Source organism: Salvia hispanica, chromosome 3, assembly GCF_023119035.1.
Source record: "Salvia hispanica cultivar TCC Black 2014 chromosome 3, UniMelb_Shisp_WGS_1.0, whole genome shotgun sequence".
Lineage (NCBI taxonomy): Eukaryota > Viridiplantae > Streptophyta > Magnoliopsida > Lamiales > Lamiaceae > Salvia > Salvia hispanica.
In genome coordinates this window covers 17,372,541-17,394,606 of record NC_062967.1, presented here as the reverse complement: position 1 = coordinate 17,394,606, position 22,066 = coordinate 17,372,541, and the positions used below count along the sequence as shown (strand labels likewise).

General features: G+C 35.1%; 1 protein-coding gene across 1 annotated transcript; it reads right to left on the bottom strand.

The window, feature by feature from the left end:
- Positions 1-4,648: 4,648 nt before the first annotated feature.
- LOC125216518 (structural maintenance of chromosomes protein 6B-like) lies at positions 4,649-20,890 on the bottom strand. Its single transcript, XM_048118255.1, is given in 29 exon segments — positions 4,649-5,035; positions 5,308-5,402; positions 6,699-6,796; positions 8,649-8,706; positions 8,844-8,922; positions 9,040-9,119; positions 9,224-9,326; positions 9,412-9,548; positions 9,855-9,950; positions 10,043-10,128; positions 10,207-10,321; positions 10,464-10,595; positions 11,256-11,460; positions 12,200-12,312; positions 12,785-12,887; positions 12,970-13,139; positions 13,998-14,102; positions 14,184-14,258; positions 14,551-14,626; positions 14,726-14,802; positions 15,357-15,491; positions 15,846-15,965; positions 16,306-16,320; positions 16,322-16,627; positions 16,750-16,836; positions 19,059-19,114; positions 20,031-20,167; positions 20,518-20,623; positions 20,705-20,890. Coding segments are annotated over 29 exon segments (3,168 nt in total). The 5' UTR covers positions 20,850-20,890; the 3' UTR covers positions 4,649-4,977.
- Positions 20,891-22,066: the final 1,176 nt, after the last annotated feature.

The window sequence follows — 22,066 nt, the reverse complement described above, 5'->3', positions numbered from 1 at the left end:
GAGAGAGAAAGGGATGACCTTCAGCCTATAGTCGTCTTCACTTGATCCAGCATGTCTTTTTTTACTCTTACAGATTCTATAAAATTCGTGTAAAAAGTCATATGGGTTGTCGTAACTTCTCCCCCAAAACTCAGGCAAGACGACTAAGATGTGAGGCTTCACATAGACAACTTCTTGTCCTGGGGTTGCGATTATGGCTTGCGGTGGGTCGCCCTCCAGGTGAGTATACAGTCAGCATAACTCAGGATCACCTTCCTGGTCATCAACCTTGTTGGTCTTCTCTCCCTTAGATGAGAATATTGATCTCGATTGATTCTCGATGGTTGTTCCCAGATTCTTCTCACTACTCACATCCAATTCATCGGGCAAGGTAGGGATTGATTTTGCATAAGTGGTAACTGGGTTCACCCCTCCTTCCTCTGGCCAGTCGGACTTGGCATCCTTAAACTGAAGAATGCAAAAAATAAAGAAAAGTTTAGCAACAATATTTACACTAAAATTCTTAACAATAACACGCGACCCGTCAACCATCCATGTTGCGTTTCTATCTTCGTCGTTGTTCAGCCCTAGACCAATAGGCAGGCAAATTGACGGTTCGAAATGAGTGGTGGCGGGTTCAGGCACCTCTCTCCTTGACAAATTTAGCATAGCTCATCGTGTAAAGTTTTCTCGTAAACTGTAATAAACAGAAGAAAAGGAAAACTATCAACAATATATACACCAAAATATCACGCAACAAATGTATGCAAAAACGCCATCATCCCCGGCAACAGCGCCATTTGAAAGTCGCTACTACTCTGAATTCGTTGTTTAAATCGTCTCTCGAGTTGCAAGCGAGAACAACGCAGACTGATCAATAGAGAATTGACGGACTGACCCAGATGATACACCTTGACTTACACCCTGCAATTTTCTCACAGATAAATCAAGCGGTAAAAGTAAGCTGATCAAGTCTGATTTCTAAGACCCATCCACATGCTTTCGGGCATGCAATCAGGAACTCAGAGCTGCCTTCAAAGCCTTAACCCACAATACTATTAGCTAGTAAAGAGAAGTAAAGGTCGAATCCCACAGAGAAGCGTTTTAATATTTGTTGTTGACATTTGAGAGATGACTGCTGCCACGCTTTAAAAGTGTGTTAAGTTTCTATCCTACTTGATTGACCAAGAACTAAACGAACAGATCAACTTAACTAGACTAAACTAGGAGCGAAACTATCTACGCTAACTCCTAACTGATCGATCTAGAGACCAACTGAATTAAACTGAGAGATTCATACTAAGACTTTCCCGAAATAGCTAAACAAAGGTAAAAGCAAAGTGGGGACGGAATCCCTTAACTAACAAACTTAGAAAAGTTGCCAGAGAGTAAAGTTGGTATAAAGCTGCAATTCTAAACCTGAACAGATAACGACTTCATCTTCATCGAGTAATCGACGAGAAACAGAGTATAAACCAGATCTCAGACATCATAAATTTGGCGAAAAATTTTGCAAATACATAGACACGAAGAATGAACTCAAGGTTGTAGATCTAATCTAACGGATCAACTGGAATTAGGTAGAAAGCAAAATCAAACCATAATCATGCAGAATAAACATAGGACTCTAGATCTACGTATTCTAACATGAATCCATAAAAATCGAACACGATCAAACTCATATCTATGAAATGGAACGCAACAGCCTAGAATTCATCCTCCTAAACTACCAATTGCGAAAAGCATCCAAATAGACTTCGACAAACTTTTCGGAAACAAAATCTAACAAACACAGCGAAAACATTCATGACTCAAACTCCAATATCTCCATACAGATTCAAAAGACAAACACCAAACTTCAATTATGGTTTCCATAAAACAAACTACATATTATCCAGAATGTTAGCAGGTGCTTCAATGCGAATTTAAACTAAGCCGGAAAGTAAAAATTATTTATTCGCCCTTATAGGACGGTTAGACACAAACACAATGATCAGAATAACACCACCACTCTACCATAATCATAACCCCCTTCCAAGTGTGTAAAAACTCAAGAAAAAATGCGAGCTCCGATAACTTGAGCTCTCCCCATAAAAAACTCTCTTCTTTCTTCCTTCCCTTTCGTTTATATAGGGAGGCATGAGGCTCTGATCCCTAGGGCAACCTGTTTTGGAAATGTCGGTTGTATCCCTTGCAACATGATCGTAAGAGTATGCTCATTGTCTACAACTGCTCCGTTCGTAATTCACCTTGTTCAGTTCAATAGCATATTGTGTTTTGCTCCATTTCTCCTTGATTCTGCCGTCTATCCGGTTGATCCATGCAACCTTCTAGTCCTGACAAATTTTTACACACCTGACTTTAAATTACACGCTAGTCTCCGAAAAAATATAGAATTTTACCCCAAAACAAATGTATGAAACGAGCCTTATCAACATTGTATTAAAATATTAACTAAGTTTATGTTGACATTTCAATGTCATCATGATATTTTTAATGCACTGCATTGATAAATTAGCAGAGTTGGCAACTTAAGAAAGTTAGCAACTGATCACACCTCTTACATACTCCCTCCGTCCAAGATAAGCGAAGCATTTCTTTTGAGCACAGGATTTAAGGAATTGATATTTAAAGAGTTAAAGTAGAGAGAGTAAAGTATGAGAGAGGGAAAAGTAAAAAATAAAGTAGGTGAAGAATAAAGTAAGAAAAAGGATTTCTTGCTAAAAAAAATGACTCACTTATAGTGGAACATCCCAAAAAAAAAATATGACTCGCTTATCTTAGGATGGAGTTATTCAAAAATCAATTTCAATCATATGTTTTTTATTATAGAAAATCTAGAACAGAAGAAAATAATTCTTTAGTTTAATAAATATATATTCTCATATTTTATTTCCATATTGAGATATCTATTTTTGTTCATTGTATTTTATTATTTATCCTTGGATTTTCTTTTTTATTCTTTACCGCGCAGGATTAATAGAGTCGAATCAAGCATAGTTGGGATCCTATAAATACTAGGATCCCTTAGGGGTCAAATATAGAGAACTAAAAAACAAAACATCTTTTTTCTCAAAACACTATCTCTCTAAAACCCTAGTTTCCTTCTAGGGTGTTTGCAATTTATCCAATTATTCACACGCTTTCTGAATTGATAGGTGATCTAAAGCTTATTAGTGTGCATGTATACATTGTAAGTATATGTCCAATAGAGGTAATCAAATACAAACTCTATATATTTTATAAATTCCAAATTATGATTTGAACTGTTAGAAAATGTCAACAGATGATAAAAATAACATCAACAGAAAATATCAACACAATGTCAACGGTTAATACCGTGTTGACTTTGTATTGACATTGTGTTGACATCAAAATCTTGAAATTTTACACTGTGTTAGTATTATGTTGGCACTGTGTTGAAAAGTTTAAAGTTTGTACAATATATAGACTTTGCATTTTATCGCTACCCATATGTAATGTGTATATATGGAGTGTAGAGTGAGTCTTAAGACCTGTTGAATAGTTTGTTACTAAGCACTACTCCCTTCGTCCCACAATAAAAGTCATATTTTACCAATTCGGTTTATCCCGCAGTAAAAGTCACATTTCACTTTTACTATTAATGGTAAATTGGTCTCACAATCCACTAACTCACTTCACTCACATTTTATTATAAAACCATTATAAAAACGTGGACCTCATATTCAACTAACTTTTCCAACCCACCATTCCTTACATTTCTTAAAATTCGTGCTCAAACCAAATGTGACTCCTACTGTGGGACGGGAGAGTATAGCCATTCAAAAAAATAGACTAGTATTACCATTTTTAGTTGTCCACTAAAATTAGACCAATTTCTAAAAATTACACTCTTCGTCCATGAAGTATTGTTAATGTTTGACTTGGCACGTGTTTTAAGAAATGTAAAGAAAAGTAAGTTGAAAGTGTCAGTGGAATGAGAGTCTCATATTTATATATTAGCTTTATAATAAAATGTGTAAAGAGTTAGTGGAAAATGGGGACCATTTACCAAAATAGAAAAAAACCAAAGTGAACAACTTTTCACGGACAGAGGATGTAAAAGTTTTAAACATATAAATACTAGTACTAATAATATGGACTCCACCACTAATCCTACTTCTTTCTTTTTCTTTTCCTTTCTCTAATACTTTAGCAATTGTATATTAAAACTTGTGTCATACAAAACTATTAAATACGTCCCGAGACTCGCAACAAGACTAATAGATAAAGTGAAAATAGAATTGTAACTAACCCCTGTTATATCTAAGATATTTGGTCATTTTCAATCACACATATTTTACCAAAACCAAAATTTCGATCATAAAACATTAATACCTTGTACTAAAATAATTATGGATACATTTTAATTGACAATCAACAACATATTTTACTAGTTCAGTCACATAAACCAAATTATTAAAATAAAGTTGTTAAACAGTTAAACCCATTAAGTAAACATTTAAGTTTGAAAATTATATCACTTACAACACAAATTCAATAAATCAAAAAAGAATTTATCAAAGTATTATTTTCCTCCTCCCCAACGTGAAATTCACTCTTCTTCCATTATTAACTCTTATATGAAATACATACCAAATGTTCAAAACATTCAGATGAGATTGGGGACATGAATAGATATTGCTGGTAACATATAAAACCATAAAATTTTCATAGAAAATGTGTTGGGATGTAAATCTCAGTATGGATCAAAGCTGGAAATTGGCAAATATCAAATAAGGAAAAGTAAATGCCTAAACTAATACTATCTGGAAAAAAAGTTCACCAACAACTTGTCAGCATGACTCATTGATTAAGTGAACCTGTAGGCAAAACCTGCGCAATTTCCGAACCCAGTTAAACCTACAGTTGAATCTTCAATAGACAAAGCTTAGACCACCCGATGGAAAAAAGATAATCAAAGAAAAACCATGAGAATGGACAGAACTTTACGATACAAGTTGCAGTTCTGAATGGTCACCCGCGAGGAGCAGCCATTTGTTGCTTCTTGATCCTTTCGTCATTTTTAACCATACTGAATCATATGCAGAAAACAATAGATTTCAGTATTCACTAAACAGAGTAATGTTGAAATGGCAGTAGTCCTCTCAAAAGTCAAAACGGTGCTATGGTCATTGAGAACTACTGAACTGCTCATTTTTCATGATTGATATAGGAATAAACGTACACTTGGATAACACAAAACCCAATTGTATGCATGAAGATGTTCAATAGAAGCCAGTAGGACTTGAGCAGTAACTAAAGGCCCAGAAGTGCATATGAAAATGGATTAGTTTATGCTGTTACCTAATGTCATGGGGGGTTATAAATATCCACTGGGAACCTTGGGCCAAAGCAAAATCCACTATAGCATCCAGACTGATTTTTCTGCTTACTGCATCCTGCAATTTGACCAACAGTAAAAAATTAGGGATCTTAAATTTAGTTTCGGCTATCGTAAAGATACACATTGGCTCTATGAACCTCACTGCAGTTGAAGTAGTATATATGAAATAAAGTTCTGATTCAAGGTGTAATATTTGAATTTCACATAAAAGGTCAACTAGGAAATAATAACTCCTAAATACTTAGAGAGCCTTTCACCAGCGCACGTTTTATTTTACTCTTGAAGAGTCTCACAAACTTAATCCACTATGCAGTTACCACAGTCTATTACTCCAGTCACCCAACTAAATTATGATGCAGGTATCTAGAATTGATAAATCATGGAGGGTGCTTAAACATTAAATGAGGTGAACAATACATGCATCGTGATTTGTGATCAGCTAATGTTCATGTCCCATAGTTATTCATAGCACCATCAAAGCCAATATGTTGTACTCCGTATGAGGTAAGCATCAAACCAATATTCACTTGAAATTAACATGATTTTGAGTTAAGCATACTGAATAAACCAACCGAAAGACAACGACAAAGAATAAACTTGTATATGGTACATATGTCATATGCTTCTCCTTATTCTTTTTTCTAGGCATATAAAAGATCCTACATAACAGTGTTTGAGTAAAGTCAATGTTGTCAACGGCGTATGGCGGGCAATCAAAAAATCGTCACAAGGGTAATGGTGGCCGGTATGGCAGGATATGGGCGCCATGGACCAAATGACGTGTCACATCTTGCCATGGCGCCATAGACTGCCACATAAAACTTCCATGTCATAGCGTGGCAGTGGCGTTTGGTCGAAAAACTGCCATCATCATGGCAGATGTAATGCCATGGCAGATATCTGACCAATGATATTTAGCTGGTTTATTTGGGATGAACTTGCTTTTTTGTAACCCTCAAGGAAACTTACAGATGCCACTTCATTCATGCTAGTGAGGTAATGCATTCTGCTGGTATTTGCTATTGGCATTGTCTTATCTCAATAAATATCCAAGCTATCATATAGTTCCTTCCACATTTAAAGTCTACAATATCTCAAGAAATTTGCAAGCTTTCATACAGTTCCTTCCACATTTAAAGTCTATAGGGTAATATATATTGAAGGATTCACAAAATTTCTGTACCACCTTAATTTCAGATTATATTAAGACCTAAAACATGTCAACCCTCAACTCCAAGTGATTTTCATAATTACATCAATTAGATAAAAAAAATTAATGACAAACACATATATCTTCATCTTGGAAGCAATTTAATGATAGGAAGCTAAAAGTAGCTGTGGAAGGACATACCATAAATACATCAAATTCATCCATTGCCCGAAAAGGTGCTTCTGTCATCTCATGAAGTGCAAGGGCAAAACACAATGTGGAGAAGGATCTTTCACCACCTGTTAGAACATCAAACAAGAGATAATTACAACAGTATCCTAGCCGATTCTGTTTTGTTTCAGTTAGCTTTTTAACATTTTCATATCTAACATTTTCGGTTAGCTTTTTAACATTTTGTACCAAGCTGGACATGATTGATATAGATGTTCCAGTTTGAGGGGGAGTGTTATAGAATATGAGTATCCTACATCGGTTGTGTGACGTAGTCTAACTTAGTCTCTTGTACTGTATATATATGGCCTTTGTTGACATATGCTGTTAACTGCATTTTCGGCCAACTTTTTCAATTGTTTTTTATCCATTCAGAAAAAGTCAGAAGAATCAAAGCGAACACAGTCAATACCCTCATTCACTAATTGCAATAACTTATACTCCCTCCGTCCCGCTTTAGGAGTCCCGGTTGATCAATTTCGGTTGTCCCGCTTTAGGAGTCCCGGTTAGGATAAACTAATAAAAATGCCTACAAAGTAAGTAAAAAAGTGTTAAAAGTGGGTCCCAACATCCACTACTAACATTTATTTATTACACATTCAACAATTTTCTTAAAACATGTGCCCGACTCAACCGGGACTCCTAAAGCGGGACGAGGGGAGTAATTAACTGTTAGAATTATTGACAAGTTTTATTTAAACTAGAGATGAGAATATTATTGTACTCGTAAATTTTATGTGTGAAACTAACTACATATACTATGACATTACTACAAAACATGTTAGAGAATTGATACGTATTTATTGCGATATACTCCCATTGTTCCATAAAAATATTTGCCCTATCTATTTTAGTCCGTCCCATAAAAATATGGGCATTTCCATTTATAGAAAGTTATCACAATTTATTAGCCTTATACATCAAGTTATTTACAACTTATATCACCATTAAAACACTAATAATAATGGGGGTTCCACTATCCACTAACACTACTTTAATTACCCTTTGTCTCATCTCTCTTACTTTACCAATATCGTCTTAATTCCCGTGCCATATCATATGCCCATATTTTCATGGACGAGGGAGTACAAATTAATTCATAACAATTATTATAAATTAGCACAAATGAGACAAAAAATGATTTTTCGTCAGTCAGTATACCATAGTTAGAACGCCACATACTGTACCGAGAACTGATACCATACAAATTTATGGTACGCTGGAAATTTGGTATGGTTAATTTTTTATACCGTTACCTTACCATTATTGCGGTATAACACACTTTTACATTATACTGAAATACGGTACGGTATACCGTTATAGCATTATAACGAAGAAAACTTATATTCTATTTTAATTCTATTTTGTATATAAATATATTAAATATAATATAATATGGAATACTCTCTCCGTCCCACAATAAGAGTGACATTTTGCCATTTTGGTCTGTCCCACAATAAGAGTCACATTTCAATTTTACCATAAATTATAAGTATCGCATTCTCCACTAGCTCACTTTACTCGCATTCTATTATAAAAACAATATGAAAAAGTGGACCTCATCATATTCCATTAACTTTTCCAATCCATTATTTTTTACATTTCTTAAAACTCGTGTCCACGCCAAATGTGACTCCTATTATGGGACAGAGGGAGTATAATATTTCAATATTTATCGGTTTTCAGTATGTATCAAGGATTCTATATACCGCCTGCGCCAAAATCTTTCGGTACGGTATCAAACTATACCAAAAATTGCGGTATACTGAAAAACCAGAATTTCCGGTACGGTATTTCGGTATTTCAGTATTTTTCCTACCCCTATTCCATATTGCCCACAACCAGTCAAAACATAGAAACATATAATGAGAAAATCAGCACACCCTTCTATAGAAGCTGATTAAACAAGAAGGATCAAACCTGAAAGTCCACTAGTGTCATGAACAGAGCTGCTTGATGCATCATGTGGCATCTTTACCTGGTAAGATAGGGACCAATTGAAATGAGGGAAATCTATCCTGCCAACCATCAATTATTTTTAGATCGCAGGCAGTGGACCTTAGATAATAACCATTCTTGATGAGAGTATAGTTTTATTTCATTCAGGCACTTTACCTCTACTGAGAGAGTCTGATCTTCAAAACTAACGTTGATTTGACCACTGATCCCTTTCTTTTTCAAGTGACCATTGAATCTATCAGACATAATTATTAGATCAGCTATACTTAATTTAAATCATAGTCCTACAGTAAGAGACAAAAAGACACTTGAAATGAAGAGACCAAAAATAAAAAAAGAGAAGAGGTCCTACTGCCATGTCAGCTGACGTTTCAGATGAGCTGCGTTCCTATTGAATTTGCTCCTTCTCAAGTTTAGTGCCTTTTCACATGCCTAAAGTAGATAGTACAAATTAACATGCTTCAAGATATCAAGCAACCATAGACCACATTTATAGTGGAGAAGAAACATGATAAATTAAGGATGCTTTAACCCACTTCCATTTTTTCCTGGGAGGCTTTGTAAGTATGCAGTTTTCTTGATATTTTCCGCTCTTTTTTCTCATATAACATTCTGAGATCATCAATAGATTCCGGAAATCTGCATAAGAAATTATCACTTCAAACAACAGAAGGATAAAACAACTTAACGTCTGATAGGAGTAAGTGCTTCAAATTTTACTTAACTTTGGGTCTCACGCTTAAGTCTTTCGGTCAACCTAGTGAGTTGGGCACTGAGATTCTCAGGATTGCTTTCCTTAAAGCATCCTAATGCCTCAATCTCATCCTCGGGAATTATAATTGATGCTTTGCGACGATTCTCCTGCAATTTCAATATGAACCAAGTCAGGTTTTATTTAAGAACAAACTTAGAACCAAAAACCCACATTTTTAGGGAACAAGAGAATTACAGTTGAAGTACAGGGACCAAGCAATGTGATTTAAAAAGAGTAACGGGACAATGAGAAAAAGGAAAATTGCAGGGGAGTAAATCAGAAATTATTGCATTATGTGGCATGGCAAAGATATTAGAAAAAGTAAAATATATCAGGACCAAAAGAAACTTCTGCTAAAGACATCACCATTTTAACCACAAATGTAAAATGTAAGCCATATCTTTCTATAGCACCTGACAGCTATTCTCAAGCTCCCTATACTCAGTCTCAGCATTTTTTAGGTCAGCAAGGACTTTAGTTTGCATAATTCCTTCATAGTGCTTTTTAACCTGAACAAGAATCATATAAGTAAACTGCAAAGAAATTATAGCAAAGGAAGAGAAATGGTGGCAGAATAAATAACACAGTAAATGAAATGGACCCTTTCGACTTCTTGTAAATCTCTCTCAATCATCATCAGTTCGTTCTCTGCTTCTGCTAATGCATCAATTTCTGCCTTGGCCGAATCTACATTATAAATACTAAAATAAGGCATAAAGGAACCACTAAGACTGAACATAACAATCGAATACAGAAAGAGGATACCACAAAGACTCTCCAATGACATTTTAAGATCTTTAGCTTTAGTTCCTGCTTCATTCACTCGACTCTGAACCTTCTCTAGCAAATACATTTTTTCTTGTATTTCATCTTGCAGTTTCTACACACAATTCCAAGACAGGGAACACATGAATTATTATATAAGATGCCCACTACACAGACCAGATCTCCAAATACACACTATTAAATCAGCTCAAGAAAGTAAGACAACGATTGAGGTGGAATTCATTAAATAGACCCACAGATATCTCTTGACGAGTCTCATCCAGATTAGAGTCATCTGCTGCATTAGCTTCGGATGAAAGTAATTTCTTTACATCTCTCAGCTCAAATTCTTTCGACATACATTGCCGCTCCAGATTGATACGCCTTCTCTGCAAGAAGTTAAAGCAAATATGAATCAGCATAATCAAGCAACATTCCAAGAAAAAATGTAGCCAGAATTTTTGCATCATATATTAGGAATACATGCAGCGCATATCCTCAGATATTATAGGACTAAAAGCACAATCAAGGCAAATAATGATCCAGGGATACTTGAAAAATATGAAGGAATATGACTATGAGATACTGCAATCATTGATATACCAATGTTAAGTCCCATAATCTTACAATTGCTTTGGTTTTATGTGTCACCGTGAATAGGCAATCGTGATTAAATGATAAGCCAATAATTGTTCAGAGGCTTTCAACGATACAGTTCTATCAGAATTACTGAGATCACAATTAATGCAATATACTCCCTCAGTCTGACTATAAGCGATCAATTTTCCATTTTTGGATGTCCCACCATAAGTGATTGATTTCCTTTTTTGGTAAAAAGCAACAATTTATCTCTCTTAATTTATTCTCTCTTTATGTCTCTTACTTTATTCTCTCTTTATCTCTCTTACTTTTTCCTCTCTCTTTATCTCTCTTACATAAATATCATTTTCTTAAATCCCGTGCTCAAAAGAAACTACTCACTTATAGTGGGACGGAGGGAGTGTTATAGACTGTAACTGACTAAAAAGTTGAAGGGTGTGAAGGGTTACCTTTACATTGCTTAAGGTGTTTTGAAGATCAATCACCTCTTCCTCCATGGCCCGTTTCTGTCCACGGCCTTGTTGGGCTTTCAGTTTTGTTTCTGATGCTTCTCTCTCTAGATATTTAATCTGATCATCAAATGAACCAGAGAGACGGCCAGCCCTCATGTTTCTTTTTGGTGGAAAAATAGTTTGGGCTGACTCGCGGTAAAACCTGCGAATTCCATCATTGAATTTACCTAAAAATTAAACTTGAAAGTTGAAAGCACTTAAAAACTGGCACGCAAATGAAAAGGGAAAGAAACTCAATTGTTAATCAACAAATTAAATAGAATACACAAATTTTCAAAGAAGATAATGCAATTAGATAGGAACTTTACTTATCTATACAGAGAAAATTGATATAGATAAGCATTTAGATCAGTTTACTGTGATATGAATGCACTTACTATTCTTAGGAAGTTAAGAACCCATAAAATAATGAGTGCAACTGTACCCTCCTCTTTTGTCTAGTAGGTTACAGTATAAATTTAACAAGTGGTACATCAAAATTACACTAAATCTGCCAATCAGTCATAAAATTTATTATCACCTTCACCCTGCTATTAGTGGCCTACACAAATTGGGAACGTAGAATAAGAAAGTTGTGTGTTGTGTATAAGTGGTAGGGTCCACGAAAGTCAGTTAACATTTTGAGGGTAAGAAGTTCCCTTTTTGGACTAGGGCACTTATAGTGGGACAGCCCAATAAGGTAGGTACACAGGCTACTATAGCGGGACAGAGGGGTCATGTTGTTTCAATACTACACATCCCATTGATTTTCTATAGAAACAAGATTATGATCATTTTTCAGCATAAGATGAATCAGTGTGATGCATTCCTAAAAAGAAAAAGCATAAATACAAAGAGATGGCTCGTGTTGTTTGTATGTACACAGGTCCATATCAACGTACATTTTGTACCCATCCATTGTGTAAACCTCCTTGAGGTTTGGTATCCTTTGATCAAAGGCAACTGTTTTACCAACTGCATAATCTTTGACAAGCACTTGCCTCTCAGCATTACCCTGCAAGTTATGCACATATTAACAAAAAACGAAATATCGCCAATACGCAGCTGAAGAAAGAGAACATAAACAGGGGGACTCGTGATTAAATATCAAGTGGGAATCAAAGTTAACACTTCATCACCCAACAGCAAAAGTCTTTTCTCCATAAAATATGTCTGCAGTAATTTTCTGAATGTAAATTTTTTTAGCATGAAAATACATACTCTATTTCAGATATGGCAAAATAAATGAAGAATCAATTACAATAAGAACAAGAGCCATTTCCCCCTAAAAATTAAAAAAGAACAAGAACCATTTCCAAACACCACTTGATGTACGCAATCTTCCTTTTTTTCACTTTAGTATTTTATTAACACCAAAAGAAAATCAATACAAGGAATGAGCCATCATGTATAGTGTTAAACATTAAGAAATTAGGTTTATTTTAAGTAAAAACAAGGGTTGTTGCAAGAAAATGCTGAAAGCTTACCGTATCAATCAAAACATTAAGTACTGTAGAATTGTCTGAATGCAGAACTGACAATGCAGTGGGATGATTAGTATGCGGAAGCATGCGCCTCGGAATGTTGATCCTACCAATAGAAACAGCTAAACTGTGAGAGCCAATCAACACATTGTCAGAAATTGATGCTACTGCATAGACATGCTAACAACCTCTGTCTTCTAAAATCATGTACGATAATCTGTAAGTGGTTATAGTTTGCTTCCCTTGCACATGCTCTTAAGATACGAGAATCTTTATGATCTGTGACTATGAAAGCATTGAGCAACCCACCAACTGCAGTTTCGATAGCTATAGCCCACAGATCTCCATGTTCCAATTCCTGCAATAAAAAATTCAGAAGCATAAGGAGTTACACTACCTTAAAAAATTGCAGAAGCCTCTCATGCCTGAAAAACAACCAAGAGTCCTTTTATTCACAAAGTTATCCTGTTACTCCAGGATTTGGATGTAGGTGTCAACAATAATATCCTTACTAGAATAAAATGTCCTCTACAATTAGTAAATTACTAAGTTTCATAATGCTCTTGGTAAAAAATTTTACATGGATATTAAAAAATGACATGCACGGAGGAGAAGCATTTGAAATTGTCATCAACTCACTTGGAACAAGAATCCTTTTAATATGACATATTTTATCATCAGTCAAAGTCCACAAGTTTCTAGAATCTAATCATAAACTAAGATGGGATTAATGAAGCAACTTACTTAATCAATCATAGAAACAGTACAAATACTTCACAAAAAATAGAAAAAAGCAGATAAAGGGCATGTTGCTATTACTTTGATAAGAAACCAGTGCAACACGATGATACTTCAAAGTTTCACAACAAAGAACAAAAAAATAGATCCCAATATGTATCTTCCAAGTAGATACACATTTAAGTTAATTCAGCGAGAACAAATCTGGTACATTAGATTTTATGGCTTGTTTTTAATGGCTCTCAAACTCAAACTTTGGCTTAAGTGATCCACTTTTCCTTTTCAGCATAATTATTAGACAAATGCTTTTCATTCTCAAACAGCACTAGATGGTTTTATTTCACTAAGGGATATGTGGAGAAACAGAAGAAGAAAATTATGTAGCAAAAACTAATAGTAGTAAACAATGAAGATCCATCAACAAGCATAAATAGGTAGTATGCAATATGAAGCATGCCAGTGAACTTCAATAATATACCACATGGGCGCCTATAGGACCAATGGGTGGAATACTAAATTTATGCTGATTCCGCTCGATCGCCTGTAAGAGATTAGTTACCCGAACACCTCCAAATGCAGTAACCTTCAAGGACAAAAAACTGAGATCATAGAAGAAATTAGATGTAACATAATATACGTATATCAACAAAATGATCATCAGGACCTTATTTCTTCGATGCATTTGGATTTCACGTATCCGCGAGGCAATATCACGATTGCTTTTCTCGACATCTTCAATCTGGAGAAGGACAAACTTACCAACTAAACTATCCATAAATTAAGATTTCATGGAAAGAAACAGGCACAGGAAACATCTAGAAACATGACATATTGCAAAGGTTCAAATTGTCAAATTCCTTGGTGAGAGAAAAAAAGGCATTGAAAAGACTTAAATTCCGTTGATATTTCCTCACATCAATGATATACAACCAGTTCTTGGTATGCAATTCCATTTCATGCCTTTAGCTTATTACACTATCCTGACGTATAGTTTAAAAGATGCACAAGTTGAAGCATCATACATCCATTACCTGATAGTAAATCTGCTGTATTTCATTTTCTACCAATGCTATCCTTTGCCTCATGTTTTCCTCCTCTTCCTTCGATCTGAATGACAATTTCATTTTAATGAAAAGGCCATTCAATTCTGAAAGCATGAAAGCAAGCACATAGCAGAGATGACAGAATTTTGTAATGGAATGCTACCTCTGAATGTTGACATTGGCTTCCTCAACTTCAACTTGAAGCTCCATAAGCCTTTCCACCATCTCACTTTCTTCAGCCTATTTAACCATATAATACTTGCAAGTTATAGCTAATTCAGTTGTATTTTAGTGACAGATGTATGCATATGAACAGATTTAATATGATCTCATATTAATGTCACATTCAAAACCACCAAAACACTCTACGAACAGGTCTGAATTCAATGATCTAGTTAGCATTCTATGATATTACCCAAAGAAGTTCGATAGGTTTGCTAACCAAAGGTAAAAGCCACCAATTCATTATCCAAATATGAAATACTCTACTCTCATGCATAAATTCAATTTGACAATTAAAACTGAAGTAAGGCATTATTTTTGCATGTTATAGCCTTAAGAAAAAGACAGTAATGCTGTGTTGAAGTTCACTGTAGCACTAGAGATCAGAACCCTTAAGTTTTTAAATACATTGGAATTTGGGAAAAATTGCACGTATATCAGATTCCTAGGATAAATATCGTCTAGACACATCTCAAATTAACACCAATGACCCCAGATTAGTTTGTTTCACCTATGTGAGTTTTAAAAGGTCGCTTGGCATTTGTATATTATATTTTCAGCAAGTGTGTTACCTGTGTATTTTTGTCATACTGCTCATTCATTTCCTGAATGTGCCTCTCGAGTGATCTGACCTGTTTAACCATATTTGCAATTTGCCTATTTATGCGCTCTTGTTCCCCAGTTAGCTCGAGCTGCTCCTTCACAGCCTAAAAATAAATTTTTACATGTAAGGATCTTAACCACAAAAACAACACTGTTGTGAAACTCTGAAAGAGTGAGAACACTAATTATGCTGCTGAATGTAAAAGGAAACAAGTTCAAGCAGTTGCTAAAGTAGATGAGGCAAAGAAGTTTTTTTAACGAAACAAGAAAAGGAGAAGATATACACTTGAAGATTTTGTGGAGGTTAACTCCAAAGAACATTTATTTGGCACAAGCAGTATAACATGATAGAAAATGAATGCCGAAACTAGAACCTAAGGGAAGTGGGAGATCTAGACAAGACTGCATTTTTCAGCCTTTGATCGTACATAGAATATAGTGGAATACAATTATCATACCATAGAAAGACTTTGCTGCAGATCCACCTTCATTCTTCTAACTTCAGATGTTCTTTCCATCATATTTGATATTTCATTTTTCTTTGTTGCCAATCGATCATTCAGTTCTTCCATCTTGTGCTGTGACAAGCAATGTGGAGTTTTTCTGTTAGCTAAGTCTTTGAATCAAATCTCAGACAAGAGCTCATGTATCTGGCAAAAGTAATTTGGCCAAAATGGAGCCAGCAGGATGGGTGCACTAATAGGGTTTAGTGAGTACTCTGAAGAATAAGGTTTTAGATTCCACCAAATTTTCACAACCAAGGCAATGAATGACATCACCCCCAGCCAATTTTCACTACTCAGTGGTAGGAAATTAATCATTAACACAGAAGATCTGCAATGTGTCCAGGCACTTTGGAAACAAATAAACAGAAAATGAATGGATAATGTTATTTCCAGGGGGAAAAAATCTACATACATGATTCTGGTCAATCATTCGCTTGACAGCTAGGTATCCTTCCTTTTAGCTTGTCAATCAACTTATGTTGCGCATCAAGTTTTCTATCAGCATCATATACCCACGACCAAGCTAGTTTCTTTCTTAATAGCTGCACCTGTTGTGACATCTCCTCCATAACTTCCATGTTTTTTATCTTTTCCTGTAATTCATCAAGTTCCTTCTTTGCCGGCCTTAAGGAATCTTCCAAATGACTAATCAGGCCATTTGCATCTTGTAGCTGCTTGTCAATACCGTTTAGTAGGTCATCCACTTGTTGAAGAAGTGTTGCCTTGAAGTAGAACTGTAAAGATGGTGTTACTTGTTTTGTTATAACTAAAACTAGTGATTACATTTATCCAAATTAATGAGATTCAGTTGGCTATGTGGAAGTAGCAAAGTAGTTAATTACAAGTTCACTGTTACCTTGAACTTGTCTTTGTCATTGCCTGAATGCAGAAATTCTCTACTCTTGTCTTGTGTCATGATTGTGCATGGATTCTCTACATCAATCTATATAGCGGAAACAGGTCAACCACATAGCCGACCCATTTGTTTGAATTTGAAGTATACCAAATTACACATGGAACTTTCGTATTAACTAGCACAGTCAAGAGCATACAACTCTGATAGTAGTCGTCATATCTATTGAAGATATAACAAAGAGATCTTACAAATTGAATGTATTTATATATAGTAAAGGATTGCCTATCTCCAGTATCAAACCTTTCTCCTTTTGTTTTCTTTTACTCTTTAACGAGGGAAATTTACATTTGATGGGGCTGTAAATACATAATAAATTGCTAAGCTATATGTAGAACTCTGTCACATGCATATCATATGACAGGCATGGTTATACTATCTGAAAACTGTGGAAATATCAAAAGGTAAGTTTTCACCAGTGTCAGTTCACTGGTGGATTGCCAAGCAGAGTTACACTATGATCCTTAAGAACACTTAACCATGGAAAATCTAGTAAAAATGGTACTCCATCCGTCCCAAGGAAGATGACCCCTTCCTTGGGCGGCACGGGAATTTATGCAACTTTATTTTGTGTGTGAAGTGGAGAGAGTAAAGAAAGAGGGTGGGAATAAAGTAGAGAGAAGGGTGTTTCCATTTATATTAATGGATCATCTTGGTTGGGACAAACCAAAAAGGAAAGTGGGTCATCTTTAATGGGTCGGAGGGAGTACTTATTGTTATCCCCGCATGTAAGAGTACACTATAAGCAGCTCACAGAAGAATTTATGATTGTTGAAGATTAATGTACACAAGAAAATTGAGGGGGGCATGGGGAATGGAAATATTTAGTGACTGTAATTTTACATTGTTCACTATTACAATACTTGAACTCTCAAAATGAGTAACATATGATTGGCAATATTTTGAATTAGCTTTCCAATGCCTCTCATTCAGTTCAGGGTTATTAAATCTCCATTTTTCTCAGTTTATTGTGGCTGACACACCAGTTTCAGACCGGATCGACATCCCTAAGAGTAAACACAAGATCCATAATTGTTATTCCCTCTGTCCCCCAAAGTTTGTCCCAATTTGACCCGGCGCGGGTTTTAAGAAATTGTTTGATTTTGTATTAAATGAAGATATGTAGTGGAATAAGGGTCCCAGATTGAGGAGATTGAGGGTGTATTTAATGTCTATTTTTGGTAAGAGTCCAAGTGGGACGGACGAAAATGGTAAAATGGGACAAACTTTGGGGGACGGAGGGAGTATGTCAGTATTCAGTAATCAGCGAAAAAACTTCACTCACTAACAGCACTTTTACTCACCAGACATACAAAAGAGTTGGAGAAAAAGGATATTTGTCACATGCTCCTTTCTTAGTAGTACTCCCACTGAGATGTTTTTTCCCAACTTCCTATTCCGGCTTCAACAATATACCAAGTCAGAAGAGGCACGCAACAATTCTTTCCCACCAGGCTACAACCGATCACTTCTAACTAGCAAGCATTCTCCTCTCCTGAATAGATACCATGACAACCATGCTAGTACAAAATCAACATACAAAGGTGGTCCAATCATTGGTATAGTTGAGGACAGATTTGTAGGTAGCAGAACTTTGATATCTTTCTCTCTACTCTAGCTAGAAGAGAGAATGATTTCCCTATATTATATCTAATATAGCAAATCAGTAATTATCAACTGGGAGAGATAGCTGAGCAACTAAAGCTTCGAACATTCCATGAAACACTGCATTATATAAAGTTTGACCAACTAAAAGATATTAGCAAAATTTGCATTACTAAACTATTTCTAGGACCTCAAGGACTATAGCCCACAACGAATACCATACTTTACGGTCAGGTCAGGACATAGAGTGTCAAGATAATGTTATCTCACGCTAGCATCATGGAAGGGTGGAACAAAAACAACATTGGAAGATATGTCTATACTCAAACATATATTCTTTAAGTTGAGGTACAGTAAGTACTAATGAAGTTCTCCATTATAGTCCCCTGGTCACCCTTTCACTCCAAATGTCTATGTCAATTTGCTAAATTAACCAATATAGTTTGATCAATAAACATCATGTGAGAGCATCCTGAATCAACAAGGCCAGAGTCGAGAACTCAGATAAGGGACAAATAACCAAGTCAATAACTTGTTCATATCAAACCAAAAGGATAGCTTCCCTAAGTTATTAAAAAAAAATTGCAGCAGAATCAATTCATCTTACATGAATCAAAAAATGCATTGAAAAATTTTGTAGTACTGACATTAAAGTATTCTACAAGCTCACGAAGATCCTCTTTCTTGGTGCCAATTTTCCTACCTGGATGAGTGAGCAATCAGGATAGCATTCAAATATCTAGTGTTGTCATTAACTAAAGATAGTAAAATATAGACAGTATACTCCCTCCGTCCCACTCTAAGTTAAGCATTTCTATGCACAGTATTGTTATGTTTTATAGTAAAGGAGAGAGAATAAAGTAAGAGAGAGTGATGTTTCTATATTTAGAAATGTGTCATTTAGAGTGGGACATCCCAAAAAGGAAAATGTGTCGCTTAGAGTGGGGCGGAGGGAGTAATATAAAGAGAAACATGCATGAGAATAATAATAAAATTGAAGACTACCAAGATGCCAGAGATTCAAAACATCAAATGCAAGGAAGCACATCTTACAAAAAGTATTGTTACCTGAGCATTGTGAAAAGAAAAAAAAAACCAAGACAACAATTTTTCCCATGGGAGAAAACTAATGTTACACTTTAATTTCCTTCCTATGTCAAAAGGAAATTTCAGTAGTGTAACAAAGAGCATGTCATAGGTATAGGTTAATCAATTATAGCTATATATATGTATAGATACAGGGACAATCTTTACTAATAAATATTTTAGAAAATATGCATGTAGAACAATAACAAGGTAATGGCACTAATTCTTTTTTGTAAGCTGCACTAAAATGTAAGAAGCTAATTTATTTATGAGAAACGATTTCCCAAGGCAAAGCATCAACAAATCTGACAGTTTAAAGAAAGCATTACAAAAGGAGTTTGAAAATTCACAATTACTTTTACTCTTATATATACTTCTTAAGATATCAATTTAATGGCATAGAGTTTGTAACTTTGGCGTTTGGAGATATTCAACTTTTTTCTGGACATATACAAAAAACAGATATAACATATTCAACTTTTTCTGCTCATACTACCCTTATCAAATGTGAGCTTAGAACCAAGTAATGAAACCTTGATTGTTTCTTAATGTGATGCCTCCACTATCAGAGTCTGTAACTTTACGCTCCACAATGATGACGTCTCCATACAATTCATGCTTAAAAGCATCTTCACCTTGATTTTTCATCTCAACTTGAACAAGTGCATAGCTGTATATGAACAAAAAAAGGTTTGTAGCAAGATCAGTATAACAAGAAACTGAAACAATTAGTCAATTACGTAGTAATAACTTGCTAGCTCCAAAATGGACAGATGATGTCTACAGAATGCATGTGTATAGTAATATAACAGGCGCACTTGAAAAAAATAATAGAAATGAGATGCGCAATATAAAAGAATTGAGGAGACATGATATTTGATTTCGAACTTGGAAGGATAAAATTTCAAATCAAACAATCATCTTCCCTAAATTGACAAAATGTAAAAACATCAGAAAAAACTGATTGCAATTTCTAACTCAAACCTAAACCTTTCCAGGAAGTGAAAAAATAAAACAAACCTGCAGCCAGTTTTGATAAAATCCTTAAGAGTGTTCGCTCTGTGCGTACCACGAGCTCGGCAGCCGAATGCTACACAAAGTGCCATTAAAATTGCGCTCTTTCCACCTAAATAAACAGGGAAAATTAAAAATAGGAACCAAATCACACAGATATGTGTATTTATAGAGAGAGAGTTAGGGGGCGTACTCCCATTTTGACCGGTGATGAAATTAACAAAATCTCCCAAGTCGATGTCGAGAATGCTGTGACACATGAAGTTCTCGAGATGGATTCTAGAGATTGTACCGGCTTGCAGGCGTTTGGAGCCGCGAGAGAGAGAGGAGGGCTCCATCAGAGTGGGATGCAAAAGTATTTTGCGCGGGCACGCTTCTCTCTCATACTACTCCTACTACTATTTCAGATTTTAAACCCCATGCCCATATCTTTTATTTTTACTTTTTATTTACTCATATCTTCTTCATTATTTGGTCAATCAATGTTAACTGCCATTTAAATTATCAACGCTTTGATTATTTATGTGATATAATCTAGTATTTTATTTTTATGCATTCATCTTGTACGCTCAAAAGTAGTCAATTTCTAATCAATCTAGCCGACATAAGTTTAATATTTTTCTTAATTATCTTCTTAATTTGATTGAATTTAGGAATATTATGTACTCCATGACTTAGGAGTTAAAATACTGTAATCTATTCATATACTAGTACTTAATATTTTTCATATTAAAACTCGTACTTTCCCAAGTGATTTACAAATTTCATACAAGCTATGATCTTCGGCTTCCACATCGTAAGCATTTTTCTCCAAATCCAAATAAATGAGTAAAATTATAAAGAGTAAAATTATCAAATTTATGATAGACTAAAGTCCAATTTTGATCTCCTACAATTGCCTTAAAAAAATTTAAAATTATATACATTAAGTTGTGACATTTTGGTCTCAAATATATTATTTGTGTCCAAAATAACCATTTTTTTTTTGTTAAAGTTAACCGTCATCGTCGGTTTCCTCCTTTTCCGTTCAAAACAAAGATCTCTCCTTTCTCTCTACAATTCTCTTTAAATTGGATTCTCATTCGACGCCCCTCTCTCTACAAGAAGTATCTCTCACTTCTCCCTACAATTCGAACCCCGTCTATGGATGTTTGATAGGCCAAGTTGGAAAATCCAAGAGAATAAATAAATTCAGAAAATAAACCAAATTATGTAGTAAAGCTTCTCTCGATTAAAAACTTTTTAAAAATCAGCACATGTTTGATACACCACTAGAAGAATGAAATATCCCTTGTGTAGACATATTTGCCCTTAATCTTTTCCATTTTTATCAAATATACCACAATGTGCCCTAGTACTAGAAATATGCTGTATAAGTTATCGCCATTTCGAGAATGATCCTTTTGTATCAAATTATGATCATTGTAAACATAAACCAGTCGATTTCATGTGTGCTTGATGTTTGCTGTCAAGAACAAGAAAATCAGAAGAATTGAAGCTAGGGCTGAGAACTTGAAGAATGCCCAAATTGAATTGAGAGAGAAAAATGAACACT